Consider the following 15,473-nt stretch of genomic DNA (forward strand, 5'->3'; position numbering starts at 1 on the left):
AACAGCATGTTTTTGTTTTCAATATAAAAGTCATGCATTTATTAAAAGTCATTGATACGATACATGTATGTATAACAAAATATTACATATCTTGTGGTTAATTTGAATCTTAAATAATGATAATACGTTTTTGTTATTAATCTTATATATTATATATATTATATATATAAATTGGTTTATAATAAAACGATGATGATATTTATTAAGGTCGAGGAAAAAATCATAGCAACAATACAAATAAAACGTTTAGCAATTGTAATGTAAACAATAAATTCAATACATATTATTGTCTGTAATACACAGAACAAACAAATAAATTTTTTAAACGTGTCTTGTCGCTGCTTTGTCTGTAACGTAGCCGTGATTTTGTAATGACAAATTTGGCGGAACAGGTGACTTTAACTTCGACGGATGCTGTGGCGGTAGAGTCGTCGTCGACGTCACCGAGATCAACAACTCAAAATAATTCACAAACAATAACAGCTGCAGACGGGTCGGCGTCTGCGGCATCGTCGTCGTCGGTGGAGGTGGTTTCCGTTTCGGGGCAGACGTCCGATCCGGACGAGATCGAGACCATCTCCCGGCAAATCCGTCGAGCGCTGGAATGTCCAATATGCCTGACACTCATGTCGGTCATATCGTGCTACTGCCCCAACGGGCACGCTGTGTGCGAACCGTGCATGCTGACGCTGCTGAACTTAAACAGCGCCCGAGAAAATCCCTGCCCGCTGTGCCGGACGTTGATGTTTCAGTCATCGGGAACGTCGGCTATGATCTTCAAACTGACCGAGTTATCTACTCTGGTGAAGGTGAAGTGCTCCAACTGGCAGCACGGGTGCACTGAACTGATTCCCGTCCGGTACGTCAGCGATCACGAGTCCAAATGCCCGCACGTGCCGACCGTCCGGTGCCAGGTGACCATGTGCCAGTGGATGGGCATGTACGAACAGTTGTTCGAGCACGTGTCAAGTTCGCATCCCGGCGTCACTGTCCGAACTGTGGTAAATTATATTATTAAAACATCAAAACTATATATTTATTGTATTTACTACCTATATTGCCCCCCCCCCGTATAATTGTTACGATGATACAGACCCGCCGAAAAGCACTATCTCACTCCTCTAGTTTACACGAGTATTGCGTAAAACACGCTACTGACGTGTGAAAAAAGTTTTTAGTAATTTCTTAACACACCTCTCGTGTTTTCAGCAAAACCAGCTGAAAGTGGACGATTTAAAAGACTTAATAAAGAATCGACGCCGGATATACTTGGTCCAGTCGATGTACGGTATGATCTGGGTGATGATGTCCCGGATCGCTCGATCTCGCATCCAGGCTGCACTGTTCATGGTGAACGACCAACGTAGCGAAAAGAATGACGTCAACAAAGTGCCACCGGACGTACGATACCGTATCACGTGTTTCGACAAAGACGACCGCTTAAGGACGAAAAGCAGGACGAGAGTGATTAACTGGAGCACGTTATTACAGTCTGCAGAATGCCAGAACATTTTGACCGGAATGTACACGACGTTCCGAGTCACGACGATTGATCACATGGTGATAAATTGGTTTCGATACCCGATGAACAATCAAAATCGTACCCCGGCTACACATTAAATCGTGAAATGTTTCGTTTTTATTGCGCCGTGGAAGTAATGCGTAAGCGGTTCCCACGGCGTCGTCGATTTAAAACCGAAAAAAAAAGGTTTCGTTTTTATTTATTTAGATTTTTTAAGTTATTTACTTTTATATTACTTTTGTCCGTTTTTTTTTCGTGTTCATAAAAAACGCGCACACGCATCGAGTGTTCTTCCGTTACCGTTGCTCAGCCACCGGAGTATCGAACCTGTAGTTGATATTTTTACTATACGTTTGACGTTTGTACGTCCTCGTCTTCGATCATGCAAAATCACCGCCACCGACTATCGCGAGTCTTGTGTGGCTACGCGTATGTAGCTCTTTGTCGCCATCAGTACGTTTGAAACTATAGTTTCTACGTTATTATTTATTATGGTCATATGTGGTCAATCTAGTGGCGTAATTACCGTCAGAAGGATTTGAATGACTTATCTATCCACCGTGACATTTTTTTTTTTTATAAGTGTTTACTGCATAGGTAATTTTTTGTAGTATTATGCTTATTTTTTTTAGTACAGTACATAATTGAGCATATAAAAATTAATATAATTTAAAGTATTCAATGCTCATAATCTAATATGATTTAATATATAAACCGAAAAATAACCGAAACCGAAAATATGAAGTTAATAAAGTATTATTGTAAGAGGTAAAATTACAAAGAATCAATTGATACCTAATTTAATATTATTTATATACAAACCTATATCATTGAAATATTTTTTATAAAAATTCTATTTTATTAATTAAATAGACACTTAATATGAAAATTAGGTACTTATGAATATAAATCATTTATCAAACTAAGCTGTTTAACCTATTGTTAGATATTCATATACTTTAATATATAATTTCTATATGTAGGTATATAACTGTATTTATTTTATATTTTTAATATATATTTTTATATAACTGTATTTATTTATTTTATGTAATATACATTTTTGAGTAGTAAAAACATATTTTTTACATAATATAATATATAAATACGCCCCCCCCCCCCAACACCAATGGTCTTAATTACGCCACTGGTCAGTTCAATATATCACTACCAAGCAAAGTCTAGACTAAAACGTCAGTGCTAATATTATGTTCATTATACATATTCTAAATTAGTAAACTATAGAAGACACAAATGACGACTACTGAAATATTTTATCATCTAGTTGACTATATTTTTAAAGACTGGACGATACACAACTTTTAAAAGAAAAATTATTATACAATGTAAAAAAAAAAAATAGGTTTGATGCATTATTATTGTAGAGTATGAGAAAATGAGTTATAAATTATAATTATTATTTTACATTAATTATAACGATAACATAATAGATACGGCGATAACGATTCACTGTTACATATGGGTGAATTGAGTCACAGCATTGATAGGTTAGGATTTATGATTATTTAGTAAACAATTATATTTCTGAGGATAGTACATTTCCTCCTTGTTTATGGGCATGCAATTCAGCGAGTATTCTGCTTACGGCGAATGCGTGCGAGTCGTTTTATTCGTTCTTCAATGACCATTTTTATTCTAATTCTCCATCTATATTAAGTTGATCAAATGTTGTGAGAAATTTCGTCCAAACTGATACGTATATAAAAATCAATAGCGTTAAAATATCAAAGACATCAAAAGATGTAAGTATAATTAAAGGAAAGTACACTATCAAAAACAAATAACGAGGTACTGATCAAATGATATTATTCTTTATGGATTCATAAAAAATATGTGTAATTATTTTAAAAATAAAGTTTAAGTATTCATAAATATATTTTTAACGATTAAAATTGATTTTATCATACGAGTATATGTAAATTTTTATTATAACGTAAATTTGATTTTTTAATGATAAGTGTTTATAAATGTTGTAGACTAAATTTAAATTTAAATGTAAAGGTAATAATAATAATAATAATAATAATAATACAATTTGATCTTCTACACCAATATTATTTAAATTGCTGTTAAGAATATTATTTTTAAAATCATCTTCGTTAGCTGGTTCAAATATTTTGACATTTATTTTTCCAAAATGTCTTAAATCTTGCGACGATGGTATTATTTTCAATCGATTTATTCTATTTACTAGACATCTATATGAATACTGATTTTTATCGTAAAAATCATTATGTTTAGAATTCTTTAGATATTCGCTAATATTGACATATTGGAGTATTATATTTATAATTTTATACGATCTACGTCGATCGTAGATTAGACTAAAGTCTAAAATCAGCTATTTTTTTCTTGCCAAATTTTCAAACACATTTTAACAATTTAACAACTAAGTAATGCATTATTTAATTTTTTAGAAAAACACTTATTTTATAAATTATGATCAATTATAATATTAAAATACCTATACTTACCTAATATTTGATAAAAATATAAAATTGTTTTTGCAGTTTCAGGTACATGCAAACGAGACAACCGACAGCTGAGCGGTAACGAACGAATAAATTGTCGTATTGGGAGTTGAGACCTACTATATTTGACCAGTGACCACAAAACTACATCAGTTGGATGTGACTTGTAAGAGTACCTGCTGACAGCTACATTACTATAAAAATAAAAATAATTGGAGATAAAATTTTGTATACAACGTATCAGAACATAAATATATATTATGCGAACTTCGCGTATATACGGTATTCAATGATATTTATTCTATGATTCAAAAATTAAATTTTAAACTCTCAAAAAAATGTGACCACCTACATAAGTACATAGATTTTTGATATTTTTTAAATGCTGTAGATATTATTTTTAAAAAACTTTGTTCTAAACTTTCAAACTTTTAACCACATATGAAAGTCTTAGAATTACCCAATTAATAAAAAAGTACTAAAAATTTTCTATTTTTACTTAGCATTCTTGGAAAATTCAATATATTAGGAGCTCGCTTAGTTCAAATTATTAAGTATTAAAAATAGGACAAGTAGTAGGTGTAATAACAATAGTAGGATTTCGCTCAATTTTATAATATTATGATCCAAATCGAAACAAAATTATGTGTTTAATCTAGAAAATATAGTTACCAAAACAATTGAATTCTTCGTTAATAACAAAAATATTTTTTTTTTAAATCTAATTATTACTCATTGTTTTGTTATTTTTTGTATTAGAGTTATTTGTTACTACCTTGTTTATGAAATATCATATAATATTGACTTATTGTCAATGGTTTTATTAACCATGATTAATATAATAATATCACAATTTTCTGTGACAGGTTTTTAGTTACAATAATATACAATATATTAATAAACATTTAAATTTTCATTTATACAATATTCAAACTCATGGTGTTAGAACTTAAGCAATAATCACCCAAATAGATGCATTTAGGTATTTTGGGCTCAGATAAGAAAAATAAGCCTCCTGCACCTATCATATTTTTATTATTCCAAACATCGATAGCAATACCTATATATTTTGCAAACTAACTTAACAGTTAACACACTAATTAATATTATATTACTTTACTTTAATTATATTCAAAACCTAAAAATAAATTATTAGGTACCTATTAAACATAAAATAAATTACGTATAAATGTAATACATTTATTTTAATGTATAATGATTAAATATAAAATTAAAATCTCGATCTATAAGTCCTAAAGGTTAGAATTTTGTCAGTACTCCTTAATTTCAAATAAGAGTTAAGGTATTATGCATGATGTACCTAGTTATACAAACATGCTTTAATATCTCAAAACACAATACTTTTCTACGTCCTATAATATTGTGATATGCATTTTTTCGTGATAATAATAATAATTCTATTATTTTTATTATTATTTATTTTTTTTTATCAGCTAAATACCATATCTCAAAATGGTCTCAAAAATTGAACAATTCTAAAATATTTCCACCCGGAGCCTAATTCCTCCTAATAAGTCACTGATTGAACATACAAGAGACGTTTACATCGTCTCATAAATTTATTAAATACATTTTGATATCATTTTAATAGAAAATAGATAAATTAATATTATGTTAAATATTTACATTATTTGTAAAAATTATTACAATATTACCTATTCTTCGCTAATTCACTGAAAAAATACGTCCAGGCCACTTAATGAAGTTAAAAAAAAAGTAAAAAAAAAGAAGATAAACATAGATATATTATATTTTACGTAATTGGGTGGTGCCATAACGGATTACTATAAGGTCTAACACGAATGTTTTTTTTTTAAGCGATGATAAATCATTGCTTTCGAAACACGATTCTGAGCTGAACATGGTTTACTGTAACGTGTTTAATAAGCTGTTTGGATAGGACTCCAAATGGAAATGTTGACTAGTCGTAAACAATTACTGCCATGGGTAATTATTTACATATAGACGACTATTATATATTGTCTATTAGTGATTAGACATAATACATTAAAATATTTTGTGCTTATTTTTTTACAGTGTATATTTTCTTAAATACAACTAACTTTACACTAAAATACCTTTATTTATTATATTTTGATTACAGTTTAAAATACTATACTACCATCCCTTTAATTTATTATGACAGTAGAAAATTATAGTTGTATTTATCATTCTGCTGTATTTTATACGTCGAGTGTACCTTGTCATTGAGTATAGGTCACAGTAATGGATGTATTAAATTTAAAAATAATAAAAAATCATTGCATACAAAAAACGATTCTGGGTGGTGACAGACGACAGTTATCTATCAACTTATATTATTTCTGAAGATATTTTACCATACATTTAAAATTTAAATTACTATAAGTAATTTATTTTCCTATCATATTAATATATGATACAGGTTAAACTGTTGTTGGTCAAAAATAAAATTGTACATGATATTTTATACTAGATATTAGTTACTAATTAGTAATAATTGTAGTATCCATTTCTGATTATAAAAATAATTTTCAAATTTTCATGATCGAAGAATTGTTTCAAAATTTCAAACTTTAAGCATTGTTGATATTTTTAAACCACTATAATAACAAATTATGCAGGATAATCTATTACATTTTTCAGATTTTTATTCAAGCATAAACTTTTTTTATTACCAATTACATAAAAATATATATATATAATTATTAATGGATTATTTAAAAGCTTAAAATGAAATCATAGTCTATATATAAGTATTTTCAAAATCTTATTGTGTATAAGTGATAACTTGTTTAAATTAAAGACAATCAAATTCGTTAGAAGACAATTATACGTTACATAATTTAATGTCATTAAGATTTTAGCTGTATAAAAATCGTTCATAATTTATTTAGGTACCTAGTTTTACAACTCTATAAATCTTGATTAAAATTGTCAAATTTAGGTGATTATGTTTAATATGTAACAAATTTAAAACTACAATATAATTAACAAATGTTCGTTATTTTGATTAATTTTGTAAAAATATTTTAACTTTTAACACTTAAAAAAAACTGTGACATTTTTAAATTTTAATATTAATATTGATAATGATTAATTTTCAAACAGTTTTTGTTTTTAAGATATTGTAAAATATCAATCGTAGAAACTTGAAGAATTCTACTTTCACTCGAATTATCATTTTATACCTGCTATGGAATAATAATTTTAAAATATATTTAAACTAAATTTGAGCTATTTATAGCTATTAAAAATTGTCTATAATATATGTCTACGAATATTGATAATATTTTATATTTTTATAGTTAAACTAATTTTTTTAATTTAAATTAACACGAGTAAAAATATTATAATTTATAATCAAGAAAAATTTAAAAATCGAAGTTACATAATATAATAATATTACATAATTTATATTTTATATTTTTATATCTTACCAGATATTACATGTAAAAAGTTGTGAAGGAATAAATTAACAAATATATTTTAATGCTATAAACCTTGAAAATAATATATAAATCAAATTGAATAATTTTGGATTTTTATTATCCTATATGTTTAAAAATATTAATTTATGTCAATCTCTATTTGTTATATAATATTATTGTTTGTCCACACAACATAAACGTATAAAATGTTAAGTACTTTTTAAGTAGTTTTCTTCAAAGCTAGCTGGTGTTAAGAAAGTAATATTCTATACAACTTACTATAACTATTAATTACTATATAATCTAACACAAAAAAGATAATCTAGTTATTACCTTTTATTTGACTTAATACAATTATTATTACTATATGATTTATCATTTTTTTTTCAATTTATTTTTTTTGGATTTTCTTTTTTTTGGTTTACTTTTTTTGAATAATTTTCTTAGGTATTTGTACGGACCCAAAAATCTCCTAACCATTGTACCTCTCCAGAAAGCTTGTATTTTAGTGGCCATTTTATTAATAAGAGCTTCGTACCTCATGCGCGCCTCGTATTTACGTTTACGTTCTTCGAATTCATTTGTTGTGCCTTGCATCCAATTGATGATATCATGCAATTTTTGTATCGATTCATTTAGTTCTTCTTCTTCGTTTTCTAAAGTCAACGTATCTACGTCGATAGCACCCACTTGTACATCATACATTCGTTCCCACTTTTCTAAAATGGGGCCTATAGATGCTATTAGTTCGGGGAATATAATATTTCTCGCTATTGATGTGCTATCGTGTTGTATCGGTTGACGGAGACGGTTTGCTTCTTCTTTCAGTAACTCATCATTCTCGTTCAAACATTGATTTTCCCACGCCTGTATATAATCGGCTTCTAAATCTATTAATTTCATAGTTTTCTTGAACTGTTTGTCCAAATTATATATCTCCGATTGAATGCGCCATTTATCAGTCTAAAATATATACCGAGAAATAAAATGTATAACTTAAAATTATAAAACTATAGAAATGTTTATTGTTTTAAACAATGAAAAGGATAATTGTCTTTAAGGCACGTGTATATGATAAAGTTCCTCCGTTCCCCACTTTGTAATGTCGATAAATATCGAAATACCCCTAAATAGTTTCAAATCATCTGTAGGTAGGTATATAGGTAACTACAAATTTAGTTAAATATTTTATTAATAGTTGAAATTTAAATGTCCATAAAAAATGTGGTTATATATTTTTCAAGGTTTTTGAACTATAATGAAAAAAATGTTAAGGAATCTTGTTTTACATTTACAAACTTTTTCATCGAGCAAACAAATTTAAAATTAATTAAAATATTTTTAAAAGTTATTGTGTTTTAAAATTACTATTTTTGTAATACTGGAATGTTTTCTAATTAATATTTTTTGAATAATATCAAAATAACAAAAATTTTTCATTGATATTATTATATAGTTATTTTATGTTTGGATATCTAATATAGTAAACACTTGAACTTAATAGCTCAGAAAAAAATTATGTGGTTTTAAACAAAACTAAATTAAATTAACTAGGCACTTATATTTTTAAACAATCAAAAGGTATAGGCAGTAAAAATAATAATAAATAACACACATTGTTGTAAAATAAATACATTCATTGCTCAGTTCAAAATATAAAACGATATTTTAATATTATCTATAATTTTCATAAATTAATGTAGGTCTATTGTATTATATTTGTTGAAGATTAATGCACATTTCTTTATTTTAATTAATCACTTTTAATTATGATACAAATTAACTTCTTTGCATACCTACATTTCGAAAATTTCAGATAAGTATTTTTTAACATGATTTTTATTTAAGTTATCTGCCAAATAATATGCATGAACAATACACGTAATCTATAACAATATAAGATACAATAATAACGACAAGAAATACGGAATTATTACTAACCAGACTTCCGAGTCCGAGTGGAGGTATTTTAGTGGGAGAAATAAAGGTTATACGGGTAGATATGTATAGATATTTAAATGTATGCGGTGTATAGGTAAAAGACTTTTACGAGGTAAATTAAAAAAAAAAAAAAAAGAAAAAAGAAGAACGATAGGTACCTACATATTATAATATCATTAAGAAAAAATAATGTTATCAATTATAGAAAATATTTTATATAAGGTTTTTTTTTTTTCAATTTGTTGTTATAGTATTAAATTTAAAACACGTTACTCGTCAATTCAAAATGGTTTAACGGGTCAGAAGCACTTTCGTTTGGATTTAAACCAAACCGAGTGTGGAATGTAAATTTATTTAAGTAATTTATACGTATAATTATTACGTTGTAATGTTTCTTGCGTTCCTTAATCGTTACCCGCAGAACGTTCAACGCGTTCCGATTGTACGCCAAATCCGCTACCAGTTGCCGTTCCTCGAGCACCGCGTTCAACATCGACTCGTTGACCTGGCGCAGCTCGTCGAACGTGCCGCTCGACCACAGTTCCGCGACGGTCAGCCGGAGCGTGTCCTGCACGAACGCCAGGAACTTGGTGACCTTTCCCCGGTGCGACGCCGTCTCGGCGTGATCGCTGGGCGGCTCCTCGTCGGCGGCGACGTCGGGCTGCTCACAGTCCCAGTCGCGCAGCGTCCCCGTCCCGTCCATCGCGTCCATCATGCCGATCCGGTTGACCCATATGTCCAACACGCACGCCGCCCCGAACGCCTCGTACACGGTCAGTTCCGACTTCCCGATCATTCGGGGGTCGGCGAACGGATCTTTGCCGTCCAGGCTGTAGTCGAACGACGGCGTTGCCCGAAGGTTCGTCCCGAAGTGTTCGAAGAGATCGTCTGAAACACTGTCGCGTCGGCGGCGCGACGTCGGTAAACGTTCATCATTCGTTATTTGTCGGTACCGTATAGGGGTAGGTACTCTATCTCTGTTCGGCGGGTAGGTGTGTACCTAATAATGAGCTGCGACAGCGTTATAAATGGGGCCGTGTGACAGGTTAATATAATATGTTTTTTTTAAACTTGTGTGTATTTTTAATTCTTCGAATTTCGTTTCTAATTAATAACTCTCAAAATACACCAAAAAGTTTGCTAACTCGCGAAAGCTATAAATAGTTCATTTAAATCAATGAGTCATCAATAAGTAATCTGTAATTTGCAAAAATAAAACAAAACAGACAAACCGATTGTGCATTTACGGGGTAATTTTGATGGCCTAATTTTAATAAGTTAGTATTATAGTGATTCAAAAATTATGAGAATACATAGGCACAATTTTTTTTTTTTTTTATTAACATTTGAAGTTCAAATATTGACAAAAATAATGAATATTTGCAAATTATTTTGTAGGTAAAATTCATAAAAATGTTTGTATAAGTAGTTAAGAAATGCAAATTAAGTACAAGATTTTCTATAAGTCTGGCTTACAATAATTATAAAAAAACTTAAATTTTGGTGTATTCAGACCATTAAAACATAAACCACCATTTTCACAATTTCACCAACCACTGGAAATTATATAATCCTAGGCTGACAAATCATCTCTGTTCAGGATCGTTTTTCGTACACAATGATACCTATCAATGGAATCAAATTTAACACTTAATTAATAGTGACCTATCTTACAGCAGATCGGTACCCATTTGACCACATTTTTTTTATTTATTATATAAATATACTAGAAAAAGAATCAACATTTTTGCAATTTTCTTATGTGAAAAATTTGCATCATAAATCATATTAATATACATTGGTACTCACCGGAAAAATTCAATACTATTAATTATTGGTGTATTACCTATAACCATTAAATTTTGAATTACTTTTCATTTATTACTAATTATAAATACTTATATTATTACATGATTAATAGTTTAAATGAAACATTAAAGGTTAGTATGTAAAGATTATGAAATAAAAAATTTAAATAACCTATAGTTATACAAATTAACCATGATGTTTTTCAAAACAATTGTACTTCGCTGTAAACACGGATTACACTAGCAATCATCCTTTGTATTTGCATTGAGTAGTCTTTTTTCCTGTGTTTTACTGAAATGTATATCCAATTTGTAAATCTATACATGTTGGTGGATACGTGAGTTGACAAGTTTATTTTTTAGTTCATGATAAAAAAAATATTTTATTGAAAGGCTGGTGATTGTAAAACTTAAATGTTGTCTTCTTTTTTTATATTTGGGAGAAGTATAACTATTTTTCTCATTCTATATGTTTATATTCAGCTACCAATGCCATACTAAAACTTAATTCTCTTATTTTCTTTAGTGATATTTAATTTTTTTTTCTTACATTCTATGTATTTCAACTGTTACATAGATGCACTGTACAGCCATACAATACGCATGACTACTTACTCTATACAACGATTATAAACATATTATATAACTTCAAAATGTTGTTCCTCTTGTGTAAACATTAAACAATATATCTATAAACTTCTTATTGTATTTATGCAAGTACCTACTTTTTTCAAATAATATAAGAGTTACTACGAATTCGAGAGAACTTCGTACTGCCCATCACTAAATTAACAAAAATAAATTCTTTATGTGTTGTATAGTATCAATATATTTATGAATATTAGACAAAAAACATGTATTGTAACAGTAAGAATTAAAAAAATCATTTAAATTTATTAAAGAGGGTTAAAACGTTTTGTACCTACCTTATAATTTCTTTCTATTATGAACTATATGGATTATGGATTTTATAATTATGACTTTAAATACTAGGTAATTTACAGTATACAATTTTTTCACCTTTTCTTTTGCCTAGTAAATTTAAATTTACAGTTCCTTAAAAATTGACCAATAGTCTGTGTTTGACATCGTACTGATGGTTTATTATTCTCTCGACATTATTTTCATAAATATCTTCAAAAATATTACAATCGAAGTATGAAATAACTGCTTCGGTTAAATAAATAGCGTTGTTAAATGATTTATATTAAAAACCGTAAAAAAAAAATGTTATTTGCCGATAAAAAAAGTAATAATACAAGTTTACTCATGTTAAGATAAAGAACAGACTAAATAAAAATATACTCTTCTTTTTTTTATATAAATGCGAAACTTGAAAGTATCATTTTGATATGGAAAAACGAAAATTCATAACAAAAAATGTTAATTAAAGTCAATTTTATTTTCATTTAAATATTATTTATACATCGGTGAGGCCCAATGTGTACATAGTATTATTTAACACACCATGTCAGTAATCTGTAGTCTACTGTGATTGAAATTATAAAATTGTCTATAGTCGAAAAAATGAGAATAAACTGGATAACCGCTCTGTTGCATAATAGGTTCCTAATGTACCTTATTATCATTGACACTGCAACGACAAATGGATGTATTCAATTTGAATTCAATGATTAAATCATTGCATATAAGAAAAATGATTCTGATCAGAGACTGTCTATCTAGTGTATATTTTTAATGATATTAAAGAAATTTATTTTAATACAATAGGTTAAATTATTAATTTTTGCTAAAAACATTACATTTAATAAAACTTTAGTGTTTTTAAAATTTGATATAAATTAAAAATTTCAAGTACCCACTAATATAAAAATAATATAATATTTTTAAATTATAACAAAATACCTAAAATTGTCATTTTCTTTTTAAATATCTAATTTCATCCAAATTTTCACTTAAAATATCAATAAAAAAAAAAAAATTGTGCTTATAATTATATTTTTTAGATTATTCGGTGAACAATATAAACTAACAATGCAAAACTTTGTCAATATTTCAAATTAAAATTGAAATTGAATAATTTATAAATTACTTGCAAATTTTAGTGACATTTTCAAAAACTTACAAAACAAAATATTGTCCCTGTTTTTTTTTTATTAAATATTTTTAAATTGTTATAAAAATAATGTTTAAGGAACTTTGTTTTAAATATTTATATTTTTTATAAAAAATTACTGATTAAAATAAACTAAGATGATTTTGTTAAACTATAGTTTTATATATTCAATTATATATGTGTGTGTAGGTACCTCTATTCAAATTAATAAGAGAGTGACAATTTATCATTTTGATAATTATTTAATTGAGTAAGATAAGATACGCATATTATATTATATTATTATATTTCGACAGAAAACGTAATTTTTGTTATCGAAGATGTAATAAAACTAGACGTGCTAGAGATAAACTAATTACAGATTTGAATTCAGTGTGTCAACATCTATAAGAATTCAGTATTATTATACAAACAACAAAATAATCGCAGGACAGTGTAATTGATGAAAATATACACTAGAGGGAAATGGTCTGGATTTATTTTTTTTAGAAAATATATGCTTTTACCTCCCAGATGAAACTTTCATAAATTTGAAGAAGCACGCTATTATACTGGATCAGTATCATATCATAATATTATAACGGTTACGGAAAATTTCTTATAAAAATGTGTAATAATCCTCACGACTCGCATTCCAGTTTCTTCTCTTCTAATGTATTTTCATTGTAGTCGTCTTGGTCATCTTGGGCATCGTTAAAGTCATCATCGTCGTCGTCGTCGTCGTCGTCGTCATCATCATCGTCTATGACAATTTCTTTGGCTGTTTCGCGTTGATGATCGCTGACAGCAGCAACACTATCCTCAACGATGTCTGGCAGTAACGCGGTATCCTCCGCGCCTCGTTGAGAGTCTCTATCGCCGTCCTTGGTCGCGGTAGCCTCTTCTGCATTTATAGCGACGGTTGTGACTTCAGCATCTCCTGCGGTTTCATTTGTCTCCAATAACGCGCTCGCAGTCGCTAGAAAAGTATCTTCAGCCGATGGCGTTGCGTTTTCGTTCTCGTCAATATAGTTTTCGAATTTCTTCGCGATGGCTTTCCCGGGTTTCTCATGCACTTCAAACAAATTTTTCCGAAATCTCTGAAATTCCTTCTGATTCCTGAGAATTTCCGATTCCCGATCCATCTGAAACTCCATCTCACTTGTATGTTCTGCACCGTACTTATAGAAACGTGCCCAAATATTATTACATCTTATAATATAAACGTATTGTTTAAAAATTAAATACGTACATAATTAGGTATAGCGAGTAACAACTGGTGAAAATGGTTGCCATAGCGTTTCCTCGCTGATCATAAAAATAGTAAAAAGTGACAAATTAACACTCCTACAGTACATATATAAATATATTATACAATATACATAATACATATACAAGTGAGTAATGCAGTAGTTAGGGCTTTCTTATTTATTAGTGATATAGGTCACAGTGGTGTATTTAAGAATTTTTCATAGAGAGAGTCCAGCTAATTTTCCTAACATATTTAAGTAGGCGGCTCCGCCGTACCACATCCCCTGCAGAATTACATTAAAATATAAATTCAATTTATAACAATGCATTAACATAAAACCATTTTTATGTTAATAATTATTTATTTTTGATCATATAAAACAACATAAGTAATAATACAAAATCCATTTTTCTAGAACTTAATACTAATTCATTCATTATTTCATCTATAGATGTATAGATATGCCCCGATGAATATATATCTACATCATTACTAGTCTATTTAGTCTCATCTAAATAATAATACAATTAAAAATACAGTCATGTTCTATTGTTTTATATTAGATATTTAATATTACGTCATCTTCGTAAAAATATTTTTTTTCATTTTCGTACAAGCTTTGGTGCAGGGTACAAATATTATATACATATATTTTATATTTATAAACTCAAAGTTTTGCTATGTTTTTGTTATATTTATTATTTATATTATTTATAAGTTAGTCTATATTACTAAGTTTATTTTATAATAATATGTTTATATTGCTATTAAAGCAATTCATTTTACAATTACATAATTTGATATATTAAGAACCCTCTTCATTATCCATATTAAATAATACAGTTATTGCAGTATATCATCAAATTACACTCGCACGTGCATTATAAATTATAATATACACATCGCAAGAATGTCAAATAGTAATTAATTTGATGTCTCGTATAGTATAGCTACTATAGCTACACCAACTA

General features: G+C 28.4%; 2 protein-coding genes across 2 annotated transcripts; one reads left to right on the forward strand and one right to left on the reverse strand.

The window, feature by feature from the left end:
- The first annotated feature begins 224 nt into the window (after nt 1-224).
- On the forward strand, nt 225-4,299 carry LOC114130587 (E3 ubiquitin-protein ligase sina-like). The gene is made up of 3 exons (XM_027995590.2): nt 225-1,001; nt 1,210-1,708; nt 4,054-4,299. Exons 1-2 carry the CDS (start codon nt 372-374, stop codon nt 1,618-1,620), a joined length of 1,041 nt encoding a protein of 346 aa, XP_027851391.1. The 5' UTR covers nt 225-371; the 3' UTR covers nt 1,621-1,708; nt 4,054-4,299.
- A 3,450-nt stretch (nt 4,300-7,749) lies between these two features.
- Nucleotides 7,750-14,524, reverse strand: LOC114130586 (uncharacterized). Its single transcript, XM_027995589.2, has 3 exons — nt 13,896-14,524; nt 9,769-10,282; nt 7,750-8,408 (listed from the first exon to the last, which is right to left on the reverse strand). The coding sequence occupies exons 1-3, from the start codon at nt 14,405-14,407 to the stop codon at nt 7,821-7,823; spliced, it is 1,614 nt and encodes a 537-aa protein (XP_027851390.2). The 5' UTR covers nt 14,408-14,524; the 3' UTR covers nt 7,750-7,820.
- Between the last annotated feature and the right edge of the window lie 949 nt (nt 14,525-15,473).

This window comes from Aphis gossypii, chromosome X (assembly GCF_020184175.1).
Source record: "Aphis gossypii isolate Hap1 chromosome X, ASM2018417v2, whole genome shotgun sequence".
Classification (NCBI taxonomy): domain Eukaryota; kingdom Metazoa; phylum Arthropoda; class Insecta; order Hemiptera; family Aphididae; genus Aphis; species Aphis gossypii.